Source organism: Temnothorax americanus, unplaced genomic scaffold (genome assembly GCF_048541705.1).
Source record: "Temnothorax americanus isolate GAGA-0224 unplaced genomic scaffold, ASM4854170v1 Scaffold1, whole genome shotgun sequence".
In the NCBI taxonomy this organism is placed as follows: Eukaryota; Metazoa; Arthropoda; class Insecta; order Hymenoptera; family Formicidae; genus Temnothorax; species Temnothorax americanus.
The window spans coordinates 3,837,555-3,860,475 of NW_027509230.1; the positions used below are offsets into that span (position 1 = coordinate 3,837,555).

At 34.6% G+C, this 22,921-nt stretch overlaps 5 protein-coding genes across 15 annotated transcripts in view; 2 read left to right on the top strand and 3 right to left on the bottom strand.

The window, feature by feature from the left end:
- Positions 1 to 264, bottom strand: part of Lapsyn (Leucine-rich repeat activity-regulated protein at synapses) — a 92,963-nt gene extending 92,699 nt beyond the window's left edge. Inside the window, exon 1 of the mRNA XM_077401379.1 lies at positions 33 to 264. Coding sequence (XP_077257505.1) covers positions 33 to 48 — 16 coding nt within the window. The 5' untranslated portion in view covers positions 49 to 264. The remainder of the gene's footprint in view (positions 1 to 32) is intronic.
- A 108-nt stretch (positions 265 to 372) lies between these two features.
- Positions 373 to 3,242, top strand: LOC143894876 (17-beta-hydroxysteroid dehydrogenase 13). 2 transcript variants are annotated; one of them, XM_077401550.1, is made up of 7 exons: positions 373 to 1,105; positions 1,243 to 1,416; positions 1,784 to 1,960; positions 2,044 to 2,193; positions 2,260 to 2,519; positions 2,632 to 2,757; positions 2,834 to 3,242. In XM_077401550.1, exons 1-7 carry the CDS (start codon positions 1,103 to 1,105, stop codon positions 2,898 to 2,900), a joined length of 957 nt encoding a protein of 318 aa, XP_077257676.1. In that variant the 5' UTR covers positions 373 to 1,102; the 3' UTR covers positions 2,901 to 3,242. The 2 variants fall into 2 exon arrangements, with proteins under 2 accessions (XP_077257676.1, XP_077257682.1); XM_077401556.1 differs by having other exon boundaries at positions 374 to 996.
- Positions 3,168 to 9,995, bottom strand: Sym (symplekin scaffold protein). 3 transcript variants are annotated; one of them, XM_077400041.1, is made up of 16 exons: positions 9,624 to 9,994; positions 8,955 to 9,151; positions 8,633 to 8,866; positions 8,263 to 8,549; positions 7,951 to 8,180; positions 7,691 to 7,873; positions 7,162 to 7,604; positions 6,793 to 7,065; positions 6,484 to 6,667; positions 6,153 to 6,394; positions 5,886 to 6,064; positions 5,642 to 5,802; positions 5,425 to 5,560; positions 4,967 to 5,331; positions 4,662 to 4,739; positions 3,168 to 4,540 (listed from the first exon to the last, which is right to left on the bottom strand). In XM_077400041.1, the coding sequence occupies exons 1-16, from the start codon at positions 9,675 to 9,677 to the stop codon at positions 4,454 to 4,456; spliced, it is 3,333 nt and encodes a 1,110-aa protein (XP_077256167.1). In that variant the 5' UTR covers positions 9,678 to 9,994; the 3' UTR covers positions 3,168 to 4,453. The 3 variants fall into 3 exon arrangements, 2 of the variants coding, with proteins under 2 accessions (XP_077256167.1, XP_077256157.1); XM_077400031.1 differs by having other exon boundaries at positions 7,691 to 7,876; XR_013255993.1 differs by lacking the exons at positions 3,168 to 4,540; positions 4,662 to 4,739 and having other exon boundaries at positions 5,192 to 5,331; positions 5,425 to 5,549; positions 7,691 to 7,876; positions 9,624 to 9,995.
- A 302-nt stretch (positions 9,996 to 10,297) lies between these two features.
- On the top strand, positions 10,298 to 22,855 carry LOC143894764 (cysteine-rich PDZ-binding protein). Of its 6 annotated transcripts, none has more exons than XM_077401390.1 (4): positions 10,305 to 10,663; positions 11,539 to 11,863; positions 11,932 to 12,170; positions 12,270 to 12,873. In XM_077401390.1, the coding sequence occupies exons 1-4, from the start codon at positions 10,524 to 10,526 to the stop codon at positions 12,697 to 12,699; spliced, it is 1,134 nt and encodes a 377-aa protein (XP_077257516.1). In that variant the 5' UTR covers positions 10,305 to 10,523; the 3' UTR covers positions 12,700 to 12,873. The 6 variants fall into 6 exon arrangements, with proteins under 6 accessions (XP_077257528.1, XP_077257516.1, XP_077257544.1 ...); XM_077401418.1 differs by lacking the exons at positions 11,539 to 11,863; positions 11,932 to 12,170; positions 12,270 to 12,873 and adding exons at positions 21,516 to 21,596; positions 21,684 to 21,800; positions 21,876 to 22,855 and having other exon boundaries at positions 10,529 to 10,663; XM_077401395.1 differs by lacking the exon at positions 10,305 to 10,663 and adding an exon at positions 10,676 to 10,878.
- Positions 12,907 to 18,512, bottom strand: LOC143894888 (short-chain dehydrogenase/reductase family 16C member 6-like). 3 transcript variants are annotated; one of them, XM_077401575.1, is made up of 10 exons: positions 17,559 to 17,681; positions 16,300 to 16,385; positions 15,491 to 15,637; positions 15,007 to 15,161; positions 14,706 to 14,883; positions 14,454 to 14,583; positions 13,944 to 14,067; positions 13,599 to 13,724; positions 13,323 to 13,372; positions 12,907 to 13,152 (listed from the first exon to the last, which is right to left on the bottom strand). In XM_077401575.1, the coding sequence occupies exons 2-10, from the start codon at positions 16,318 to 16,320 to the stop codon at positions 13,136 to 13,138; spliced, it is 948 nt and encodes a 315-aa protein (XP_077257701.1). In that variant the 5' UTR covers positions 16,321 to 16,385; positions 17,559 to 17,681; the 3' UTR covers positions 12,907 to 13,135. The 3 variants fall into 3 exon arrangements, with proteins under 3 accessions (XP_077257701.1, XP_077257694.1, XP_077257688.1); XM_077401568.1 differs by lacking the exons at positions 12,907 to 13,152; positions 17,559 to 17,681 and adding an exon at positions 18,494 to 18,512 and having other exon boundaries at positions 13,248 to 13,372; XM_077401562.1 differs by lacking the exon at positions 12,907 to 13,152 and having other exon boundaries at positions 13,248 to 13,372; positions 17,559 to 17,714.
- Positions 22,856 to 22,921: the final 66 nt, after the last annotated feature.

The window sequence follows — 22,921 nt, forward strand, 5'->3', positions numbered from 1 at the left end:
AAGAGAAGGAAAAAAAGACCGAGAAAACTTACATCTAACGTTCCGCATCGACAAACCGGGACTGCCGGGAGCGATCTCGTGCGTCCAATGTCTTGTGTGGTCTTGTGGCCCTCGTGGTAGTCGTGGTATTGTGTTCCGGCCCTGACGTCAGCATTTTTCCCTCTTTTTCTCTCCACGTCTGATCACATGCCCACCTCGTTTTAAGTGCAACAAAGTATAAAAAACACCTGATAGAAGAAGAATTAAAAATCCAGAAGGGGTTTCCTAAAAATAAGGAGTAATAATCAACTGCTAATAAGATTATAATTAATTTGGCCGTTTTTTTTTTTATGATAGAAAATTTGTAGTAAAAGAAAATATGCTGGCGTGATGGAAAGAACGTATAATAGCGAGACTGCGAGATGATATATTTCAGCCCAGTTTACTCCAGTTTCAACATATCGGTTGGCATGCAAGATCGCGTCGTGCGGCTCGTAAACGTTACATCAGAGGGCTGCACCTACAAGACTCGCGGATTTCATCGATGAATTCTCAGAGAGCGTACTCGAAAATAGATAAATCGAGGGAAGCAATGTTCTTCGGACATCTTATCTCGGCGACTATCAGCGACGATTCTCGTTCTTATCACTGTCGCGCCGAAAAGTCGTTAAAAAAAAACAGAGATCGGTATCGCAGGGGAAGAGTCTTCCGCGCGAAGTCGCGGTGATGAATTCACATGATAATTGTAGGACAATTATACGCGCTTTGCCGAAGCTTCCTCAGAGGGCCGTACCAACCGGGCGAGAAGCTCGGAAGGCGTTAGACGCTGATTAGACGTGGTCTAAATCGGCTATGGGGTCGGGTTGATTTTAGCCAGCCCAATTGAGCCCAATCGTAGCGCGTTCCGTGCTCGACGGCTCGACTCATTGAGATTTCAGATAACGTTAATGCGAGTTCGACCGTTCGACCGCGTCCCAGCCGGCCGGACAAAGTTCACGAACGTGAACGTGATACAAGGTATACTTCAAACACTTCAGTATACTTACGCGCCGTCGCAAGTTCTTTCAGCTCGGTCAAATTCGCGTCGCGCTCGCGATTTCTAGCGACAAATAATTCCGGAAGGATGGTACGTAAAGCGATCTGCACTGTCGGCACGAAATCATAGATGAATTTCCACCAGGAGATCTCTATTATCATCTTCCTCAAGTGATTCTTGTGCAGCGAGACGTTCCCGGCTCTGTTATGCAATAACTGTTTTTGCAGGGCAAGCTAGGAAATATCCGGCCGCCAAAGATGCTGTTACGAATATACTCGCTGTGCATCCTGGCCCTGGACCTCGTGACACTCTTCGTTGGAATATGTTACACGATCCTGATCGCCGTCTATAGGATGTTCAGGCCACCACCCTTGAAGAGTCTAAACTACGAAGTGGCCATGGTAACGCTGTCTTGCCTTATACTTGTATATAATTTATTAACTTCAGCTTACATGGCAAGAAGTGGACTTGGTCCACAATATTTACTTAACATGCTCATACCGTCCATGCAACCATCGTACTTAATACAACCTATCTATTCTTTCTTATAATAATTTCTTTCTCTCAACGCACTCTCTTTTACACTATTCAGTTCGTCATTCTATATTCTATCCTATTAATATTTCTGCCTTATTTCTATCTAACTTTATAAAGCGATCCTTGGTCCTATCACGTTTCTCTACATAGTGACTAACGCTCTGTCTTGCCTACTTAAATTCTTGCCAGTGTAAACTTTTGCACGTTACAAATGCACGTCATGATTTTTAGGTCGTAGGCGCCGGACGTGGGATAGGTAAGGAACTCGCTCTACAGCTGTGCCAACTTGGCGTCGCGGTTGCTTGCGTGGATATTAACGCGGAAACTTGCGCTGCCACTGTGCAACGCGCCCAACAGTTGCATGGAGTATGTAGAAGCTATCAGTGCGATGTGAGAAGTAAAGATACGGTATGTACAAAACATATGTATTCTTGTTCTCAAGCCACTTAATTGTAAATCATTTCATGCCCTACGTGTGTTGTCGATATTAGGTCGCTCGGACTGTAAATCTTGTTAAAAATGAATTGGGAAACATTACGATGCTCTTCCATTGTTGCGGTTTGCCTAGTCCACGTGCATTAATACAAGAATCATCGGAAGTAAGAGACACCATGGACGTGTCAGTCATCAGTCACTTTTGGGTGAGCGTGTTTCCGATATATATATTGAGATAAAAATATCGGTAAGCAGTGTCGTTTATTTCATAGTTGTTGGATTCAGTTCTGCCGTGTATGCGACATGCCGGTAAAGGCCACGTCACGATTTTGTCGTCCGTCGCCGGTCTCTCCAATGGGTCGAGTGATCGAGGAACCCGAGTTCCCTTATCCACCGCGCAATTCGCGGTGCAGGGATTAGCAGAGTCCTTGCATATGGAATTAAGACATTCAAATAGCAACATTATCGTTTCACTAGTTCACGTTTATCCATTTATCGTTTGGACAGAAGTTGCGAAAGATATACGTTTTAGGTGACCACCAGTTTTTGTAAATTGTACATTCAATTTTTTTTTTCATGTTTTTATTATTATGCAATTACCGTTGACTACAGTGATCTAATTCTAATTTCTGAAAAAATTGCAGAATACCGAGTTACTTTGGTACGATGCCTGCTGCAGAAGCTGCTAGACAAATTTTAGACGGCGTTCGCCGAAACTATGCGGAGTTTAGTGTGCCGGGATATTTGCTTTATCTCGCGCATGTACTTAGGTATTTTCGCCATTTATATCTTTATTCGTACGTGAGGTAATAGAGGAGTGACCTGACAAGTTTCTCACGTTTTCAGGATTCTCCCCAAAAAAGCATCCTTTATGTTACGTGATTTGTTGGACACCGGAGTTGACTTTGCATAACGTTAAATATAAATCTATATATTTTATAATTATAGGTATAGATATATGTTTTATTATCTGCTATACGGAAATCAAGATTGCATTTGAGTATTCTCGAAGTAAAATAATACGATAGTTTCACTCTTTAATGGGTCATCAATCTTGAAATTCTTGCTGCATAATTTCTCAGCAGGACATATTTCTTGCCGATATTTTTCATGTTCATATAAAATAGTTTTGTATAACGTATATTTTGCTTACTTCTTAAGAGAGAGAACGCAACAAATGTAAGAATTTATGTAACAAAAAATATTTTATTAGTTTTTATACACTTGCAGATTATATACGTTTTGTCATGGAAAAGATTTGTTCATTACTTTCATACGGTAATATGATATTAAGTCCACTCTCAATTCTACTTTACATATATTATACTTTTTAAACTTAAGCATAATTATTTTAACATTTAACGTATGTATGATATATACATACATACAATGTTAAGACTGATTTGTAATTTAGTCTTTGTGCACCAACAGTAATACATATATGTAATGTTGAGAATAATTTGTAATTTAGTCATAACTTTATACATAACGAAATCAAATGTAATGTTATTAAAATAATGTACTGTTCCTCTATTCCAATTAATGATTAAATCATATTTTTGTAATAACCACAACGCAAGTGATTTTCAAACAGATACTTATTGTAAAACAAAGCTTTAATTTATGACAACACGTGAGCCAGCAAGCAAGAAAGAAATGCACACCAAAATGATCGTTCGCGAGTACACTTTTAAAAGAAAAATTTGTTTTCTACTAATTCATATAATTCAGATTATATATCCAATCTCATTTTTTCTTGTATTTAAAACTTTATGCATTTTATATAAAATATAGATTTGACAGATAAGTTAAATTGTACTTTACCTGACTTACATAATTAGTATATTACAATTGATCTCCTCATATGTACAACATATGCAAATAAAAATTAGAATCTAATTAAAATTAAGATTATTCATAAAAAAAGTTACAATTTTTTCATTTTTTTTTTTCAATTTTTTTTCAAGTATTAGATTATTGATAGTATCTTAGTATTATTAAAGATATACTAATTAAATATGAGAAGTCAGATAGCATCTGTATATTCTATTACGTTAGATACCAAAATGAGAATGTTTAGATTATATTAAAGATTAGAAAATAAAATTGATTTATAAGACTAATAATGGTCAGTATATGGTGCTAAACTAATTATAGAAAAGAATATATATCGAAAAATTGTCTCAATTATTGCTGTCTCTAAATCTTGTTACTTTAAATTAAATCGTGTATAATTTTATTTTTTTGACTCACCCATTTAGCGTCAAATATTAGCAAATAAATTCCATACTTAGCGCTAAATGGAGTATAAATATGGACTGTCATCAACGTAACATGTAACTAAATGTCGCTTATAGCGACGTAAAAAAAAAGTAATAATTTACTGTACAATTATAATGCGGATTTATTAATATTAAAATATCCGGTAAACGATGGTTCTGATCTTAACACTGGAATGACTTTATACTAATCTAAACCGGGAGGGGCTGGTTCCGAAAGATCAATTTCCATTGTATCTGGTTTTTGATCATTCGAATAATCACCAGGTGGTGCCTGAAAGAAATTGACGGAAGAGATATTTTTCGACAAAATACCGCGTGTTTATTTTAAAGAATTATATTATAAAGATATGGCTCAAAAAATCGTTCCTTTATATACAGGCATCTTTACTCACAATATCAAACTCATCGTGCATGTCACAGGGCACTTTACCCTGTATGACATCCATTATTGATTGCGGAATGTGTGCTTTCTGAAACAAAAAAAATACAATATTAAATCTTTAAAGTATTAATATCACCCAAAGTTTTACTATTTACTATATTTTGCATCGTGCTTTACTTAACAATTTTATTTTAATATTCAGTTTTTTAATAATAGAGACCGCGCTTATTTTATATCAATAATATAATGAGAATTTTTGTCATATTCGATACAAAATGTGTAGTAAAAATATGCTTTAAAATGTTGCAAAATTACCTGATTCTCGGCAAAAGCTTCAACATGAGCTAGTAAGGGAACACGTAAATTGCTCGCCATTCGGAGTGCCTCTGCTAACTGTGCCGGTGGTAATTGCAAAATAACAGCAAAACTTTGCGGCTGCGTACGTTCGCAGCACTTGACGAAGCCTTCCCACACTTTCGGCTGCTTCCACACTTGCTTCAAAATTAGACGTTGAAGTATGTTCATGACAAATCCGCTTAGCCTGGGATAAAGGGCCAGACTTTGTATGACTGTGCGCATCAATAATGTCGGTAAAGGTGTCATCTCCATAAGATGTTGCATCACAACGGCGACCGTTTCCTGCGTATACGCTTGTTTCTCAGCAAAACAAAGAGATGTTGCTGTAAACGAAAGAAAAAATAACCGTAAAATGTATGTTAACAAGATTTCCCTCAAGTATAATACAACTCAATGTTTCACACAGAATAATCTACCTTTAATGACGGTCTTTAATTCAGCCTTGCTTGGATCTATATTATGTAGAGCTATCAATAATTCCGCAGGTGTAATAGGCGATGTATGAGGTACCCCGCTTTCGTTATTATGTGTTCCAAGCAACCTGTTAAACACCTGAAAAGAACAGATTTCTTATACTTTAATCGCTCTTGAGATAGCAAATAAAATAATATTTTAAACGCATTATTAATTTACCTCTTTCACGACGATAGGATTTAATTTGATTAATTTTGGTAATGCGGCAATTACTTCTTTCTTTGTCAGTCCGTTCAGAACTGGTATTAAAAACCTGACGTCGGAAACTCTAGTCTGATACAGCTCGCGTACCCTGGCCACCAACTCTGCACTTGGGGCAGCTGCATACATAAATAAAATAATATAAAACAAGAGAAAAACACAGATCGATAAAAATACATATTTTCAAGTAATAATAACATACACTTCTCTGTAAGGATGTGTATGATTCTCGTGACTAAAGTTTCAGATCCTTTTGGACAATTTTCAACAAGCGCGAGCAATTGCGGGCTACCCATACCCAGAGATCTCACTGGTCCTTCCACTAGTCTTAGTACAATACGTTTCACATCTGCTCCCATTGATGTATATACTCTAGCTAATCTGATATTTAACAAGCAATTATGAGAATGCACACAGCACTTTCGCACAAATAACATATATAATAATTAACAAAGGTTTTATCACTCACTCGTGAATGAGATCTTGATGTTCAGTGAGAAGAGAAAGATATAATCCTAGGCAGGCACGTGTAGTTGAGTCGGTCCACTGACTCTCGATTTGCGGTCTGCCTCTATCTTGCCCGAAAACAATCTCCGGTGGGTTGTGAAGACGTAAAAAGCCTAAATACAGAACTGCATATTCCTCGATCAGTTTACTTAATTCTGCTCGGCCGTATAACTGACAGACTAATTGTATTGCAGCTTCTCGTATCTATTTATTAAAATGTATTAAAATTTTACCTTATATAGTATCAATATGTATTTCAAATGCATCATATATCACATGATTTTGAATCTTACCGTATTGTTTTCATGTCCAGTGTGGCATAATAAAACATTTAAAAATACCAGTTGTTTCGTCGGTCTACGCACTACCATTTCTTTCAGAAGCTGCAATGGTGCAAGACCTCTAGTTTCATCAGATGACACCATTTTTAAAGCCTCTACAGCATCTTCTGTTATTAATGGTGCTTCCAGATAAAGTCTTTTATATGAAAAAAAAAAAAAATATATATATATATATATATATATATATATATATATCAAAGTCAAATTGACATAGATGTATATGTTTCTAAATTCCATTGTTTTCTTTAAATTTAATATTACCTGGATAGCAAAGTATCACGATCTTTACCCTGAATCAAATCAATAGCTGACACTAAAGTGCACAATAAGAAGTTATATGCCTGATGTGGAGCTTCTTGTGGTTTCGTACATAACGTAGTTCGTCTTTGAAATCCCTGTAGCAACGCATACTCTTCATATAGCCAACCTAACGCTAAATCTAATCGATTTCGCATGTCATCGGTAATATAACGCAATACAGCTTCTTTAATATAAGGATTGAAAGTAGCTGCTAGCGTAGTCAGAATTTTGGATCTGTAATACAGAATAAGGAGATGGATTATTAAAAATAAATATGATGTATTAAAACACGTATAATACTTTCACACGTATAATTTACGCTTCGTATACCTTACAGCAGCTACACCACCAAGCACTGCAGTCTTTTCTGAAAGCAATATCCTATTGACTGCCATCAGTAACATTCGTTCTTTAGTTTCCTTCGGAAGTGGTTTTGTCACTTCAACCAATTTTAACGCCTTCAAACGAGTTCTGGCTTTTGCAAGAGATTTTTCATGAGCTTCTAATGACGCTTTCGCCTCTTTCTCTTTCTCCCGATCCTTTTCACGTTTACGCTCCCGCTTTGCCTCGGCTACGCTAATGGTGGGATTCTTAATTAGATCTTCCATCACGGCATCCTCTTCCTTGTCTTTTTTGCTCTTTTTTGCTTTCGTCTGTTTGATTTGCGCTGCTAAAAGTTTAGCAATCGTTTGACGTTGTATATTAATATCAGTAGTTGCCGTGGGTTGATATTCTCTTTGAAAAATTGTCGTCATAGTGTCCGGAACCCATGCCTGTCAAATGCAGTTGTTCAATAATGCACATTAATAATTCAAAATTTACTTTATGATATAGATTAATATACAATTTGTGATTGTACCATACTATCCATCACTAAATCTGTTGCAATTTCTACACTGAGTCTTTCAGCAATAAAACTTTCGGAAAGTTCAATCAATTCTGGCAATTTAGGCGCGGGAACAGGACTTGGTGCCGCTTCAGCTTCATCGGGTACTAAAGCCACTTCAATTTTTACTCGTTTCGCAGCACTAGCAGCGGCCATCTCCTTTGCACACACAAACGAATCTTTCAGAATATGTACAGCAAAAAATATATTTATTTAGAAATTTACAAATATACCTGTTGACGCTTTTTCATCCGACGGACATCTTCCGGTTTTGGATAAGCTTTAATAATTTCCTGCTCTTTCGCTCCAAGCTGAGCCAGCTGCTTAGCTATGGTTGAAGCATACTCTATACTAGCAGGGTGTTTCATCAATCCGAGAAGTGTGAGTTTCAATTGTTTTTGTACGCTGGTTACTTGAGAATCAGACAGCGTTGGTGGTAAATCATGTTGTAACCTTTGTAAGGCTGTGCAATAAACGACACGAATTATCAAATCTTGCAAAATGGTAAAAAATTACTGTACAATGTATAGTAAGTAAACGTATACCTTGAATTACATTTGGCATAAATTGTGGTCTCATTTTAGCGATTAACGCCAAAGATCCCATACACGTCATTAAATTAACGCTGCTGACATGCGGTGACCCATGAAACTTAATCAGCAGATCCATAACGTGATTTGCCTCTTCCTCCAATTTCCGTCTACGAGCTATTTTCAATGTTAGCGGAATATCTTCGAGAGAGAAGTCATCGGGTTTCTTTGGACTGTCCGGATCTGGATATGTCTGTATTAAAATTACGCCTTCAAGAAACTTTACGGCTTGCGTCCTTATTCTGAAATATAGAATATTTTGACAGCGTTAGATCCGTGACTGATAAAAAGATTATCTACGATTACTCTCGATCATCCCGCTCACCCATCGTTATCGCTGTCAATCATATTTATAATTTGAACTTTAAGGGCGCACAGCTGTGTCCATGCCAATTCCATGTCCGTGGTAACGACAGCAGCACTAGCGATCCACTTGAGGGCAGCCCTGAGAATTCTGCCACTGGCTCTAAGCGTTCGTTTAGCTACAGCCGACGCTTCGTCGGACGCTAATCTAAGAAGTATTTGAACTGTGCGAGGGATTACTTCTGGATACTTTATTCTGAAAAAATCAGTTATGAGAAATATTAAATATTTATTTCTACAAAAACAAGACCGCACGATAAAAATAGATAATCGTTGACAATAACCCAGCTTCTTCGATAAATCCCGTGACGGTCTTTCTGACCTCAGCGCTTCTATCCACCGAGAATTGTAGAATGTCGTCCAAATAATGTTCCAACAAATGTGGCTCCTTGTTCAACAAAAGTTCCTGTACTTTGCATATGTTTGTGACCTTAATTTCCTCGGTGAGGCCCATAGAAGCCTCGTTTAACCACTCAACGATCTGCAAGAGAAAATAGAAAATATTTAAAAAAAAATTATATTATCCCATAATATAGAACTTTCCACAATCATTACGATAATACTCGAAGATAACATGAAATTTTTACATGACTGATTAAAATACCGTTAATTTTACAAACAATATTTTTGGCTCATGACAATTCTCGTATATAAATATCTCGTTTTACTACAATTATGATTAAATTATCAAAATAATTCCTTCTTGCGAAGCATTATACATTTACAAATTAAATAACAAATTGCTATCGATATCCGCGAGCGACGGGGGAAAAAATTCGTATGCAAAACACGCTTCTACAAAATTTGCCGCCAAAAGCGGCGACAGCTTTTTGACAAAAAGGTATGGACCGCGAAAGTAAATTGTTCTTTTCCCTCGACATAAAAGCGTCTTCGTGCAACGCGGCAAGATCGCTAAGTGGGCGCGCGGCAATTTCGAGGTTAACGCCACTGACCAAATCGCGCGGCGCCTTTTCCGCCTCGGATCTTCTATGCAAGCGTGGATCCATCGTGTCTGTATTGAATAAAACTTAAAGCGGCGATCGCGCGAACGGCGATTCTCCCGCGAGCGTGCGAAATCTAACGCGGAATTATACGTTCAAGCGCAAATGTATTCCACGTGTGTCGCATAGGGCCTCGCCGCCCCCGCCTAAACCCGTGGCGACTTGATATTTTTAAGCTGCGACAAATAAGCCGAATCCCGCCTCGCTCGGATGTATAATATCCCGCGGTAGCCCGGTACGAATATTTTGTGATTTGAAGGTATCAACGACAAGTGTTTTGCGATGCGCTACGAGCTCGGTCTCGACGCCATCTTGGCATTTTGACTGTCACGTGAGCACGTCACGTGTCCATGTCACGTGTCGCGACGGCAACGATGGTTCCCCCCGCGATTCGAGGCGCACAAATTTAAACGATGCCTTTGCCACCAATTACGATTTTACACTTGTGTGTATATATGTATGTATTAAGAATATAATATATATTTTCGATGCCGTTTGTGCATACCGAACGATAAAATGCTTAAACGTATGTACGTTCGGAGTTATATATGTTCGATTTCCGTGGTATGGATAGCTCCTGGCTTCTAGATAAAAAAAATTGCCTATGGCTAATTTCAGGGGGCGCCACAAGCGCAGATTCATTCATTCGCTTTGCAAGTGTTGCAAGTTGCAGTGACCCCGTCGCACAGACGTCGCAGTCCGTTGATCTTATTGTTCAGATATAATATTTACGTTTAAAAATATAACGTCTCGCGATAAGGACGGCTGTTTGGTAAAAAAGAAAAGGAAGACTGGAGATCTCCACGCGTAGGAGTCCTAGCGTGAATTTAAGGGAGACATGGACCGCGGACAATGACGTCGAGTTTTGATAAGGTCATCAGCGGGACATCGTCGACGGAGGCCCGCACGCTCAAGATTCTATGCGCGGGACGCGTCTGCCTCGACATCATTCAAACGTGCGTGCAATATCCTTCGGAGGATTCCACTCAAAGGTCAGTGACGTCTGACGTCACGTCGTCGGATTTGCTCGCGGTCAATTCAAACATAAATTTGCCCCGTGAGCACGCGATGACGCGCGGCTATTGGTCGCGTCCTTTTCAACCTTTAGGTATCGATATACGACGATATATTTAAACGTCCAGGGTTGAACGTTTGCGCGCAAAATATATTATAATCTACATCTACATGTATACAATGAATAATCTAGGTACGCATAATCGAGCATTCGTATTTCGTTAGAAATATCGGCAATTTAATTATGTCTCGTTTGCAATTTTATTTTTAGTTACTGTTATAATAGTAACTATTTAATTTTTTCACGAACTGCGAATTGAAAATCTTTCAGCCTATGTAACAAGAAAGCGCTCTCGGCTTAAATTTTGCTTTTTACGAAAGACGAGAGCACAGGAATATGGATAAAGTATAGCTATTTAATTTAGTCTTGTTATCAGAAAGACGCTAATCAACAGCCTTCTTGAACTTTGACCGTATATATATATATATATATATATATATATATATATATTACATGCTTGTTTTATGATTTGGTGGATATTTACATAACAAATAATAACAAGATTAGAAAATATTATGAGAGTACGTATAATTCGAGATCCTTTTATATATATATTCCTCCGAGAATATTAAATATTTTCCAGCGTTATTTTTCATTTTACTTAATTGAAATCAATGATATTAATTTTTTATCAAAATCTCACGAGATTTTTCGAAAGTAAATTTACTTTCTCTCCTGAAACTATTTAAAGTAATTTACGTTCGTGGGGAAATATTTGCGAGTTTGTAATTTTAATTTAGACATTTCTCTAATCTGGATATTTAATCTCTCGTTGTAAACATAACTTTCTAGATCCACCGATTATAGATGGCAAAGGGGGGGCAATGCGTCCAACACTTGCACCGTGCTATCATTAATAGGACAGCCGTGTGAGTTACTGGCTTGCTTGAGCGCAGATGCAAATGTTAGTTTTATGCAAAATGATCTGCGAAAATATAAAATTGACTATTCCCATTGCCCTATGATAAAAGGCAGTGGGTGTCCTGTCGCGACTATCATATTGAATTCAAGCAATGGATCACGCACAATTGTATATCACAATCAAGGCTTACCCGATTTGACACTAGAAATTTTCGAACAACTTAATTTAGAGGAATATAGTTGGATTCATTTTGAGGTATGTCTCGTGATGCAGGAATTAATTCACAGCTGTGACACGACAATTGAAATATTTCCTGGTTTTAGGGAAGGAATACAGATGTAGTGCTACTTGTTATTCAATATATACAGAGCTATAATAATTCATTAAATAGTACGTCTGATCGCATGCCAATTACGATTAGCGCAGAGTTCGAAAATCCCAGTTTAGAATTAATGGATCTATTGCCGTACGTTGACGTGGCATTTGTATCAAAAGATTTCGTTAAGAATCTGGGTTTTAATAATATGAGCGAGGTAATACGCAACATCGATCAAGACATCAAGTAAGGAACACGCCAATTAAGCTTCGATATTTATATTTAAAAAATGTATCGACATAAAACGTTTTGTTATATGAGAGGTAACTCATATTGTCCTTTTAGAAATGCCATTATTTGTGCTTGGGCAGAGGAAGGTGCGATCGCTCGTGCTCCGTGTGGCGCAATAGTACAATCGCCAGCTTTCCCACCAGAAAAAGTAATCGACACTTTAGGTGCGGGTGATACATTCAATGCAGCTGTTATATATTATTTGAACAAAAGCAAAGTTGAGTTTATGCGCAAATATAAAGAGGAGGCAGCTTCCACGAGTGATACCAATCAAACAGAGGATAATGTCTCCGATAATGGCACTGCATTTAAACGAGATATTGAGGAAAATTTAGGTCCGGAAAGTTTGGGATATGATAGATTGAAATTTATTACTGAAACGGTTCTTCGAAAAGCTATCAAAATTGGTTGCCGTATTGCTGGTGCAAAAGTAGGATTAAGGGGATACGATAATCTTGATGTAATTTCCAGTGATATTTTATAACAGGACTTTTAGCACGATGCTTTAAATAAGAACAATAATAATAATATAATTTATACATTTGCAAACTAAATATTTGTGATATGTATATTTTATCTATATATTATGTTATGATTATAAATGATAACGATAATTATTTTTTCATTGTTTTAAATGATAATTGTACATTATATTTTACTTATACGCTTTACAATATTTTATATATCTACAATCTACGTGCTATAAAACATGTTTTGATATATTTTATATATACTAATAATGCGGTTGAAAAAACTTTCAACAGGATTACATAGTTTTAACATAAGTGTCCCTTTTCTACAAATCTTTGAAAGTTTGATGAAATTCAACTACAATTCTTATACGTATTAATTAGATGATACTATTTCAACATCAGAATTATAATATAAACATTTGTTCTTGACTTTGTTATATTAATTTATTAATTTCCGGGCAATCCTAAAATCAAAATTCTATAAAATTCTGTCTATATTTTAATTTCATACGAATGTAAAATAATGGTAATTACAAAATGCATTATTATACATTCCGACTTATTTTTTTTTTGATAAAATATTTTTATAAGTAAATATCTTATACATATTTTTTCTAATCTTCTTCATACGCACCAACATCAGCGAAGTCTCTTATGCATTCTAATGCTTTGTCCGGTAAATGTCTGAAATAATAATGATAATTTTATCATAAACGTATAAATTACAAATGTCGGGAAAGTGTTTGAAAAAAAATTATATTTTTATCATAGATATAAAAATAATAATCTTAGTACAAAAGTATTCAATATTATCAATATATTTACAATGACTTGTCCTGCGGTTTATAGTCACATATTTAAAAATACATTGTGTGTATTATAATTAAATTTTTTTGCGTTGTTTACATACCTTCCTATTTTAGAGATGGGCAACCAAAATGACGGTATGCTTTTATTTCTATAATTTCGTCTTTGCGCATCAATTATTGACGAAGCCGCTTTCTGCGGTTGAAGTTCTCCCATTAATCGTGGAAATCTATATGGATAAATAAAATTGAATCATTCACCACTAACAACCGAGATAAATATTTTGTTTATCAAATAACGTTATTGTTGTCGGTATAAAAAAAGATCTATTAAAAAATGCGGTATTATTGAAGTAAAAACTTTTCGTCGAATTTGGCTACTTATAAAAGAAATAGTTTGCGTGATATTATAAAACATTTGTTGCAGTGATGTATTATTGTATAGTTACCTAATTTTAATATTCTTTTTAACAAATCCGGTACGCACGAAGGTCAAATAAACAGTAGTAAAATTAATAGAGCATTTTCCGTTACTCAGTTCGCGTAGTTCCTCAGACATAGCTTCCATAATTGCTGCATGCCGAAACGTAGGTATATTAAAAAACATTAGAAAAGTATAAATACATTAACATTTTTTACACTATTGGCGTGCATATTACTAAAATAATATGTTTCATATGTAATATACATATATTTAGTTATAGTCATTCAGTGAACAACTGTAATATATATCATGAATTAACATTATATATATATAATTATCTTGTGAATATTTGTATATTTATAATAATTTTTTAAATTAAAACTGAATTATGTATATAAATGTAGCTTGCGATTATTACGATTAATCGCAACTTATGTTATATGTATATATGTACATATGTGTATATATTTGTTTGTATAATATTATATCGTGTACAATATATAATATTATAATCATTAAATAAGGGATGAGTTACCTTTAACTGCGAATTTTGAAGGGCAGTAAACCGTGCCATAAGTACCGCCGAAAAGTCCTGCTATTGATGATAGTGCCACAACATGACCGTGATTCTTTTCGATCATATTTGGTAGGAATGCTTTCAATGTCTGAAAATAATGTTTATTTGTGAGCAACGATTTGCGAAAGCCTAATTCTCTATGCTCGTCTAAGTCATGTAGTACATCTTGCAACTTTAACATCTTACAATCAAGTACATTTATATACTTGCCCAATAATGCGCTGTTACATTGACGTCTATAACTTGAGCAATTTCATCGAGACTCTGATTCATGAATGATTTAATAAACACTGCGCCTGCATTGTTGACCAAGATTGTAACGTCACCCACTTCTTTCTTTACTTTCTCGGCTACCCGGAAGACTTCTTCCCTATCTGCTACATTACACCTATAAAACTCGACAGAAGTTATTATTTAATAGGCGTTTTACAGATATTCGCACACGTGTAAATTCTAGTGGAGTAACTTTTTCACTCCATCGAATCTTGTAAAAAAAATAGCTGCAATTTACCGATACGCATATACAGAGTCCCTCCCCATTCTTTTAATGTCGTTCATTGTCTCGTTGTTTGTTTCTTCATTGATATCCCAACATACCACTGTTGCTCCTAACGATGCATATCCAATCGCTAATTCCTTTCCGATACCGTGACCTGCACCTGTTATCTGTGATAATATATAGTACATAAAATATAGTTTAAATTATAGTTATTAGAGAAATTACGATTTACAAACGTTTAAACATATAATTACGGTTGCGCACAATTCAAATGCGCACAGTTCGATTCCGCACAGTTCCGCACAGAAATATAAATGTCAATTGCTTCGATCGCTTCATCAAAATTATGTGTGTATGTGTATATTACGTGTAATTTTATAATATAACAGTATAAGTTTCAATAATCTTCTCACATAATAAAAATAATTTATCTCTTCGTATGTTTTTTTATACATACATTGTATAACAGTAACTATATTAAGAATTTTATACGTACCAAAACAATTTCACCAGCTACGCTCTTTTTCTTCGTTGGAACGATCAATCTGTATATGTCTTCACAAATATAATATACAACTTTCAAAATAAGAAATAATATCTCTGCTAGAAAAAGCAACATATTGTATATTTTTATCACGATTGTCTGAAAAAGAAAATTGTTTAATAAGAACATTTAGTATCGGTTGATATAATAGTTATTTGTGCAACAAGTGCCGTAAGATGAAAATTCCCGGGTGCGGTGACTCCGCACCTGTGAATTTTCATCTTTACGCCCGGCTTGCACACCCTATTTTATGTTGCAAGTGCGTGGAAAGTGGTCTATCACGTACGCGTAGCGTGCGTAATAGGCCACTTTCCATGCACGTGTTACATAAAAATGTTTATTAATTACATTAATCCTTTTTTCATCAGATGATATATTTTCAATTATATGCTTGTAATTATGTAATTCTGTACTTTAATTATTGTTAATGCGTTAGAATATTATTTGTTATATTATGTAAAACAGTTGAAACAATAGAGATTATGAGTAAAATTTAGTGTTTATTTTAGATTATTACACATTGAAACTTTTTCTAGAGAAGTTTTACAAAATTAGATAAAGGATATTTGGATAGATAGAGAACTTGACATATTTTTATGTAAAATTATTTTCACGAAAGGTGTAAACTTTGCGAATAATTATGTAACATTATTGTGAGGAAAGTTTTTTTTATAATTCCCTTTTATGAGGAAATAGCAAGCTCTTGTTTCTCTCTTGAAAAGGGATATAAGTACGAAAGGAATAGAATTTGTTTTGTATACCTGATCGTCGTTACTGTTCATAATGCGATGTTAAATCTCTTTTCAATCTCTAGCTGTTTCTCTGACGAAGAGTCAATGGTAACTCTCTGCATCAAAAAACAATCATTACCATTTATATGTTTTTTATCGAATAGAATGAATAAAATTACATTGTCATCAAGGAAGCTTTTTGTTGAATAAAGAATAAAGTAGAGGTAAAAAAAGATCATTCGTGATCATCACAATAGCTTTTGTATAAATCTATGTCATTTTTATGTTATATAAAAGTAATATTTTTATTTTATTTTAATGTTAAACAGAATGCGATCTTTATATTACACGGACGTGTCATATTTGTGAAGTTCCGTATTACATCGTTATATGTAAATATCAGGCTTTACCAACAAGCTTTACTTTGAAAAAGAATAATTTTAAATTTAAAATCTTTAATTTATTTGTTGCAAAAAACTATATCTATTACATAGTGTTAGTATTTATTATAATATGAAAGAGATAAAATTACATCGAATTGCATCGCTGAATGCGACGCGGATGTCAAAATAAATTCTTTCTCTCTCTCTCTCTCTCTCTCTCTCTCTCTCTCTCTCTCTCTCTCTCTCTCTCTCTCTCTCTCTCTCTCCTTCTCCCTCTCCCCTTTCTTCTCTCTGACTTTTATAAAATTCTATTCTATATTGTTAGTTGTTTATATTTATATATTTTATATTATATCGCATAAAATCAACATATTACTTATAAAAAAGTCGATACTGGAAAAAATGTGTGATATAGCATAAATATACCTTTATAAAAAAAAAGCTAGATTGTTAACAACCCACATAGTCAAATCTAATATCCAGAACAGATTTTGAAAATATCTGCCGCAAATGTTGCCGACAGAATGCCAGCAGAAATGTAACAGATTTTGCTAACAGAACATAATGGCAGATTGATCGCAGAAAGTAAACAAAATTTACCATTTAAATGATGTATTCTATTTAAATATTGTTTAAATAGTGAGATTGTTCTCGGTTTCTGCCGACAATCTGCTGTCAGATTATATCGGCAGGTTCTGTCGGCAAAACACGAGTTTAATGCGGACACAGATGATATCGGATCTGTTGCGATGTCTGAACGAAATCTGCTACCAATCTATGTCATATTGCGAACAGATTGTTTACAGGAAATCTACTCTTAGATACAAGTGCAAACGTTGAAGCGAAGTTTTTTAATTTCTAAAGTTATCACTTTGCTATGATTATTGTATTACAATTACAACTTACGCTATTAAAGTTGTGGTACAAGTAAATCTTGCTGTTACGATTTTAGAAGTTATCTTCTTCTGAAACACTGCGTCGTCAAAGAAATAATGCGCAATAACGGCGTAACTGTGTAACAGTTGTTATAAAAAGATACTTAATTATAAAAAACTGAGTCTATTAACGTTTATACGTCATCCTACGTCAGTATTTATAACTAATACGTAGTTAAACCCGGATATTGCAATGGACGTGTAAAATGCTTATTAATCATACACCGGTATTCATAGTCGGATCTTATTTCAAGACCGTCTCTAAGTATTGTCTTGAGATGCTGATACTGCTCTATGATTGATTTATGATGTCTTAAGATTGCACATTATACTTAAGACGGTTTTTAATATAAGATCAGATTCTGATTATGAATACCGGCCATAGTTTCGTACAATAGCTATTCCAACGAGTGCGAACACTTGGCGATCTTCTTTTATCTTTCTTTAAAAAGATATTTTTTATGCTATATCACGCATTTTTTTTAGTATCGAGCGTTTAATAAGTAATGTGTTGATTTTTTGTAATATAATATGAAGCATATAACTATAAACAACTATTAATATATAATAGAATTTTATAGAAGTTAAAGAGGAGAAAAGGGGAGGGGGAGAGAGAGAGAGAGAGAGAGAGAGAGCGAAAGAAAGAAAATTTATTTTGACATATTCCTATTTAAAAATGTTTTCAAGGAAAAATAATACTTTACAAGTAATTACGTAACAACATCGTGAGCAAAGTTTCTTCGTAGTTTTCTTTTTTAAAGAAATATCAAGCTTTGCCTGCCTTGCAGAGGAATAAGTTTAGATTTAAAATCTGTATTTGTTACAGAAAACCAAATCTGTTACATAGTGTTAGTATTTATAATACGAAAAAGATAAAATTTGTTTTATTTATCCGATCGTACTGACCTTTCGTAACTTTTGTCTACAGTAATTACACAGATTAAACTCTTACGACTCAATCAGCTCTCAAGCAGAATCAATGGCTGAGTGTGATTCAAATACAAGTATTTATAAACTGCGTGTATCTTTTCAAGAGTTAAGAAAAGACTAACGCATACGTTGAGAGACTGATCCATCTTAACATTTCCCCTTCTATGTATAAAGGCGTGACAACATCGAAATTGTGTCGAAATCTCATTCTGGTCAGTTATCTCATTTGCATATATGCATATATGCTTGCGTGAAACTCGTTTCGCGTTGAAAAATACCTTCAAGAGGAGGACGAAAAAAAGGGGGCAAAGAATGTGAGGCGGTCACTATCATCGCCAAAGTCGACCGATAGTTCGACTGAATGTCTAATTTTTTGCTGCAATAATTTCGGAGAAAATTTATAAAACGAAAATTAAGTCAGATAAATACCTCTTTATACATACACATATTTTTATTGCAAGAATTTTTAATATTACTGAAGGGATTGGAATACTTCGTGATATTTTCTTGTACCTGTTAACAGAAAGAAAAAAAGTAAGGAAAAAAAAGAAAGAATAGAAATCGATAAAAGAGAGACAGCGAAAACAGATAGAAGTAACGAAAGAAGAAAAGAATGGAGATGGAGCATGGAAATAGAGAAAGCACAGTCAAATTCAAGAATCCCACAAGGGGAGATAACAGAAAGAAGATATAGAAAGGGACGAAACAGATATAGAGAACAGAGAGGAAGAGAAGAAAATAGTAGGTAAGTGAGTAATGATATAGGATAGAGATGGAGAATGAGGAGAAATAAGAGAGTAACGATGACTGATCGTGAAATAAAACAATAAAATAATTTCTGGACAAACGACTCGCCCCTTGGGAATTGAAAGGCTAAAATAAATTGGAACACATAAACTTTAAGTCAGCTCCGCGCAATATACTCAATACGATTAAAAATTATTACTAGAAAATTATACCATATTGTATATGTGACATATCAGCAATGTTTAATTGACGAAACAACGTTTTGATCGCTTCCTTTCGACTTCCATGCTGATTTCCTATAGACATAATCCCAAATGGAGCTAACGGCTCGCTCCGCTTAAAAATCAAAAGATTATTTTTTGTTCTTCGAACCAGGATTTGAACCGGCAACCAATGGGGTCTTCAAAAAATATTAAATCTTGCGAACTCCGATCGAGTTACGCGCGGTTCTTTACGTCTAATGTGACTGTCGAAGCACACCGTTGTTGTACGAAAGGATCGCTAATTACACGCCGTTAGATTACTATCGAGTGGCCACCGGGGGCGCGAAGGCTCGGGATTATTCTTTCGTTTTTCGAGACGATTCTACAGTCTTTGAGCCCTTGATAACAAAGATTAAGCCAATGAGGTGATCAGCTGACGGACGAACAGGCGCTTCACTGTTTTGTCCCATTGTCTAACGGACGATCAAATGATGTCAAACGCATCAGTGGTCAATCAGCTATTGCCGTCGACTGGCTCTTGCTTTATTTCGGCATTTTTCTGCTCGATATGTTCGAGACGAAGGACAGCATCTGGCAACGGCTGACAATGAGTGGTAGAATGCTAGAAAAAGCGGTGAAAAAAAGAGACGATTTCTTCTAAACGAAACAACCGTTTATAAATGCTAAGATATTTTAATTATGAGCGTAATTTCCAACAAACGTGCATATTTAAATTAATGTTATGATAATTTTTGAGCGCATTAAAAAATTAAATACATATACAAATATTAATAAAACATATTCAGAAGTGAAGGCTCCTGTTTACTCATTACTGTTATCTCAGATTGTGACGTCAGAACCGAGAAAATATACAATAATAATTCTTCTTAAACATATTAAAATAAAAATAAAACATTTATAATCGATAAAATCGACTTGTATAAACTTGCGTGCCGCATTGCTACATGGTGCAGAAATATTATTGAAACAGTACGATTATATCTTGATGTAATTTACAATAGTATTGTAAAACTGGCTCCTTTATAGCAAAATGTAAGATAATGTTTCTAATGTAAAATAATGTAAACTGCAAAATTGACACTATCTTTTGCTCTCTCATAGAGGAAGCTTTGTTTTCGTAAAAAAAAAATTTTTTTTGTTTTTCTGAATGTGTTCAGAATGTTCTAAAATGTCGAAAAAATGTAATTTAAAAAAATGTATGTGTGTGTGTGTGTGTGTGTGTGTGTGTGTGTGTGTGTGTGTGTGTGTGTGTGTGTGTGTGTGTGTGTGTGTGTGTGTGTGGGTGTGTGTGTGTGTGTGTGTGTGTGTGTGTGTGTGTGTGTGTGTGTGTGTGTGTGTGTGTATGTGCCAAATTTACCGAAATTTTTATAACTCCAGAACTAATCAACCAAATCTTAACGAATTATATATGAAATAGGGGTAGAAAAAACTGAAGAATGTAATAGAATTAATAAAAATTGCTAATAATCAAGGGGTTCTTTTTTAATAAAATTTTGAATTTGCAGAAATGTTTGTTTATGCTTTAATTTCCGCAAAAATGGAGATATCGATCTATTTCTAATTTTATTATATTTTTCAGTCTTTTTTTTTTCCCCTCCAGTTTCTCCCTCACCCTCCTCGCAAAGTTTTCTCAAAGGGATCGGAGCAGCTCGGAAATGTTCGGAAACCTTCGGAAACGATCGGAATGACGATTGTTTTTCCTAACCCTCGTTACTCTCGTTAGCTCGCTACGCTGGCTACGCAGTCGGATACGGATATTCAAAGTCCTTCGGTACTTAGTTATTTCAATTACGAGGTTTACAGAGTTTTAATACCGAAGAAATCGATATAGTGATTAAAAGATTGATATTGTACGTGCGGGTACGTGGAAAAGATAAAAATCCAACTTGTGGAAGCAGTATAACCTAAAAAGCCACGTATGTGCGATAATAATATAATAATGTAACACAATCGTGTCTTTGATTTAAAAATAATTCATTTTTATATGTTCACTCTTTTTGATGTTTCACTTATACAATGATTTTCAGGCAGATATTTAGTTTTCGGTATTTTTACCCTAATGAGAAGATACATTGATATTTGAGGAAGGATTACAACAGAGATTTAAGGTACAATAATATAATATAATGTCTTTTCGATATTATGTAAGAGAATGATTTCTCTTTATACGTTAATAAGTATATAATTATTTTCAGCTATTTAGCTTATGCGATATACCTCATCCTGACGAACAGATATTCACGATATTGTATTTACGAATATTAAACAAGCAGAAACTAATTCAGGAAAGGATTGCAACTCAAAAGCTCAAGGTAAAATAATATAATTTTGTCTTTGATTTAAAAATAATTTATTTTTAGATACTCATAATGCTCAATTATTTTCAGGTAGATATTTAGTTTGCGTAGTATTTTTGTTCTAAATAAAAAACAAAATATCTCAACATGGTTTGCGAGAAATGCGAGAAGAAATTGGGCAAAGTTATCACTCCGGATCCCTGGAAGACGGGCGCGAGGAACACGACGGAGGGCGGAGGTCGTAAGGTTGGTGAGAACAAAGCTCTTTCCGCGGGAAAGGCACGATTCAATCCGTATACCACGAAATTCGAGATCTGCAGAATATGCAGGCAGAAAGTTCACCAAGTGGGATCCCATTATTGCCAGTCCTGCGCGTACAAGAAAGCTATATGCGCTATGTGTGGTAAAAAGCTGATGAGTACAAAGAATTACAAACAGTCGGCTACGTAATATTTCTAATAATGATGTGGACATATTTGAAACGAATAGTTTATCATGAACATATAAGTTTACCAAACGGTCAAATAGATTTATGGATAAATAATTTAATGATTAAATATAAAATCTTGAAATTATCATAAAAGACATATTAACATATAATTATTGTATAGAGTAAAACTGTCATGTATTTTTCATTAATCATTAATTATTGGTATATATATAGTGCATTAATTTAATGCAAAAAAATGGTACAAGTTTCAAGTGTTATCAAGTTACACAGTACAGTTAATAATAAAAATGAATAAAAAATGTATCTTAACATAAGATAAAATGTAAAAGGGAATTCTCTTCGCATAAATGTATTTAATTTGTTATATGACAGTTTACGATAAATATAATAATTAAAAATAAAAGAAAAAAAATTAAGGATAGCGCGCATATAAGAAACTGATGCGTATATATTTCGTATCAAATGTTTACACATATGCATATCATGTCTTTTTATAATAATTTATCTCGTGAAACCTATATAGGCATATGTACAGGTTGGTAAAAATTACTAACACGAACGTATAGAACAAAATAATATTTGTAACTGTGATATTAATAATATTAATTATAACTACTAACTGTTCTGCCAATTTATTTTTCCAGTCCTATTTATAATGCGAGTTGTTCTTAAAAGACAATATAAT

Bases quoted from the DNA above. Each gene is read 5' to 3' on its own strand.
- LOC143894876 (XM_077401550.1), top strand. The intron at 1,417-1,783 runs GTAACGCTGTCT...CATGATTTTTAG, and splicing joins TAAACTACGAAGTGGCCATG to GTCGTAGGCGCCGGACGTGG. The intron at 2,520-2,631 runs GTGACCACCAGT...AAAAAATTGCAG, and splicing joins GCGAAAGATATACGTTTTAG to AATACCGAGTTACTTTGGTA.
- Sym (XM_077400031.1), bottom strand. From the start codon at position 9,677: ATGGATCCACGCTTGCATAGAAGATCCGAGGCGGAAAAGGCGCCGCGC. The intron at 9,152-9,623 runs GTCAGTGGCGTT...TTTCTCTTGCAG, and splicing joins AAAAGGCGCCGCGCGATTTG to ATCGTTGAGTGGTTAAACGA. The intron at 4,541-4,661 runs GTGAGTAAAGAT...AATTTCTTTCAG, and splicing joins TGCACGATGAGTTTGATATT to GCACCACCTGGTGATTATTC.
- LOC143894764 (XM_077401390.1), top strand. From the start codon at position 10,524: ATGACGTCGAGTTTTGATAAGGTCATCAGCGGGACATCGTCGACGGAG. The intron at 10,664-11,538 runs GTCAGTGACGTC...ATAACTTTCTAG, and splicing joins TCGGAGGATTCCACTCAAAG to ATCCACCGATTATAGATGGC. The intron at 11,864-11,931 runs GTATGTCTCGTG...TCCTGGTTTTAG, and splicing joins ATAGTTGGATTCATTTTGAG to GGAAGGAATACAGATGTAGT.
- LOC143894888 (XM_077401568.1), bottom strand. From the start codon at position 16,320: ATGAACAGTAACGACGATCAG. The intron at 15,638-16,299 runs GTATACAAAACA...TTTCTTTTTCAG, and splicing joins TGAACAGTAACGACGATCAG to ACAATCGTGATAAAAATATA. The intron at 14,584-14,705 runs GCAAGTATATAA...CATTATTTTCAG, and splicing joins ATGTAACAGCGCATTATTGG to ACATTGAAAGCATTCCTACC.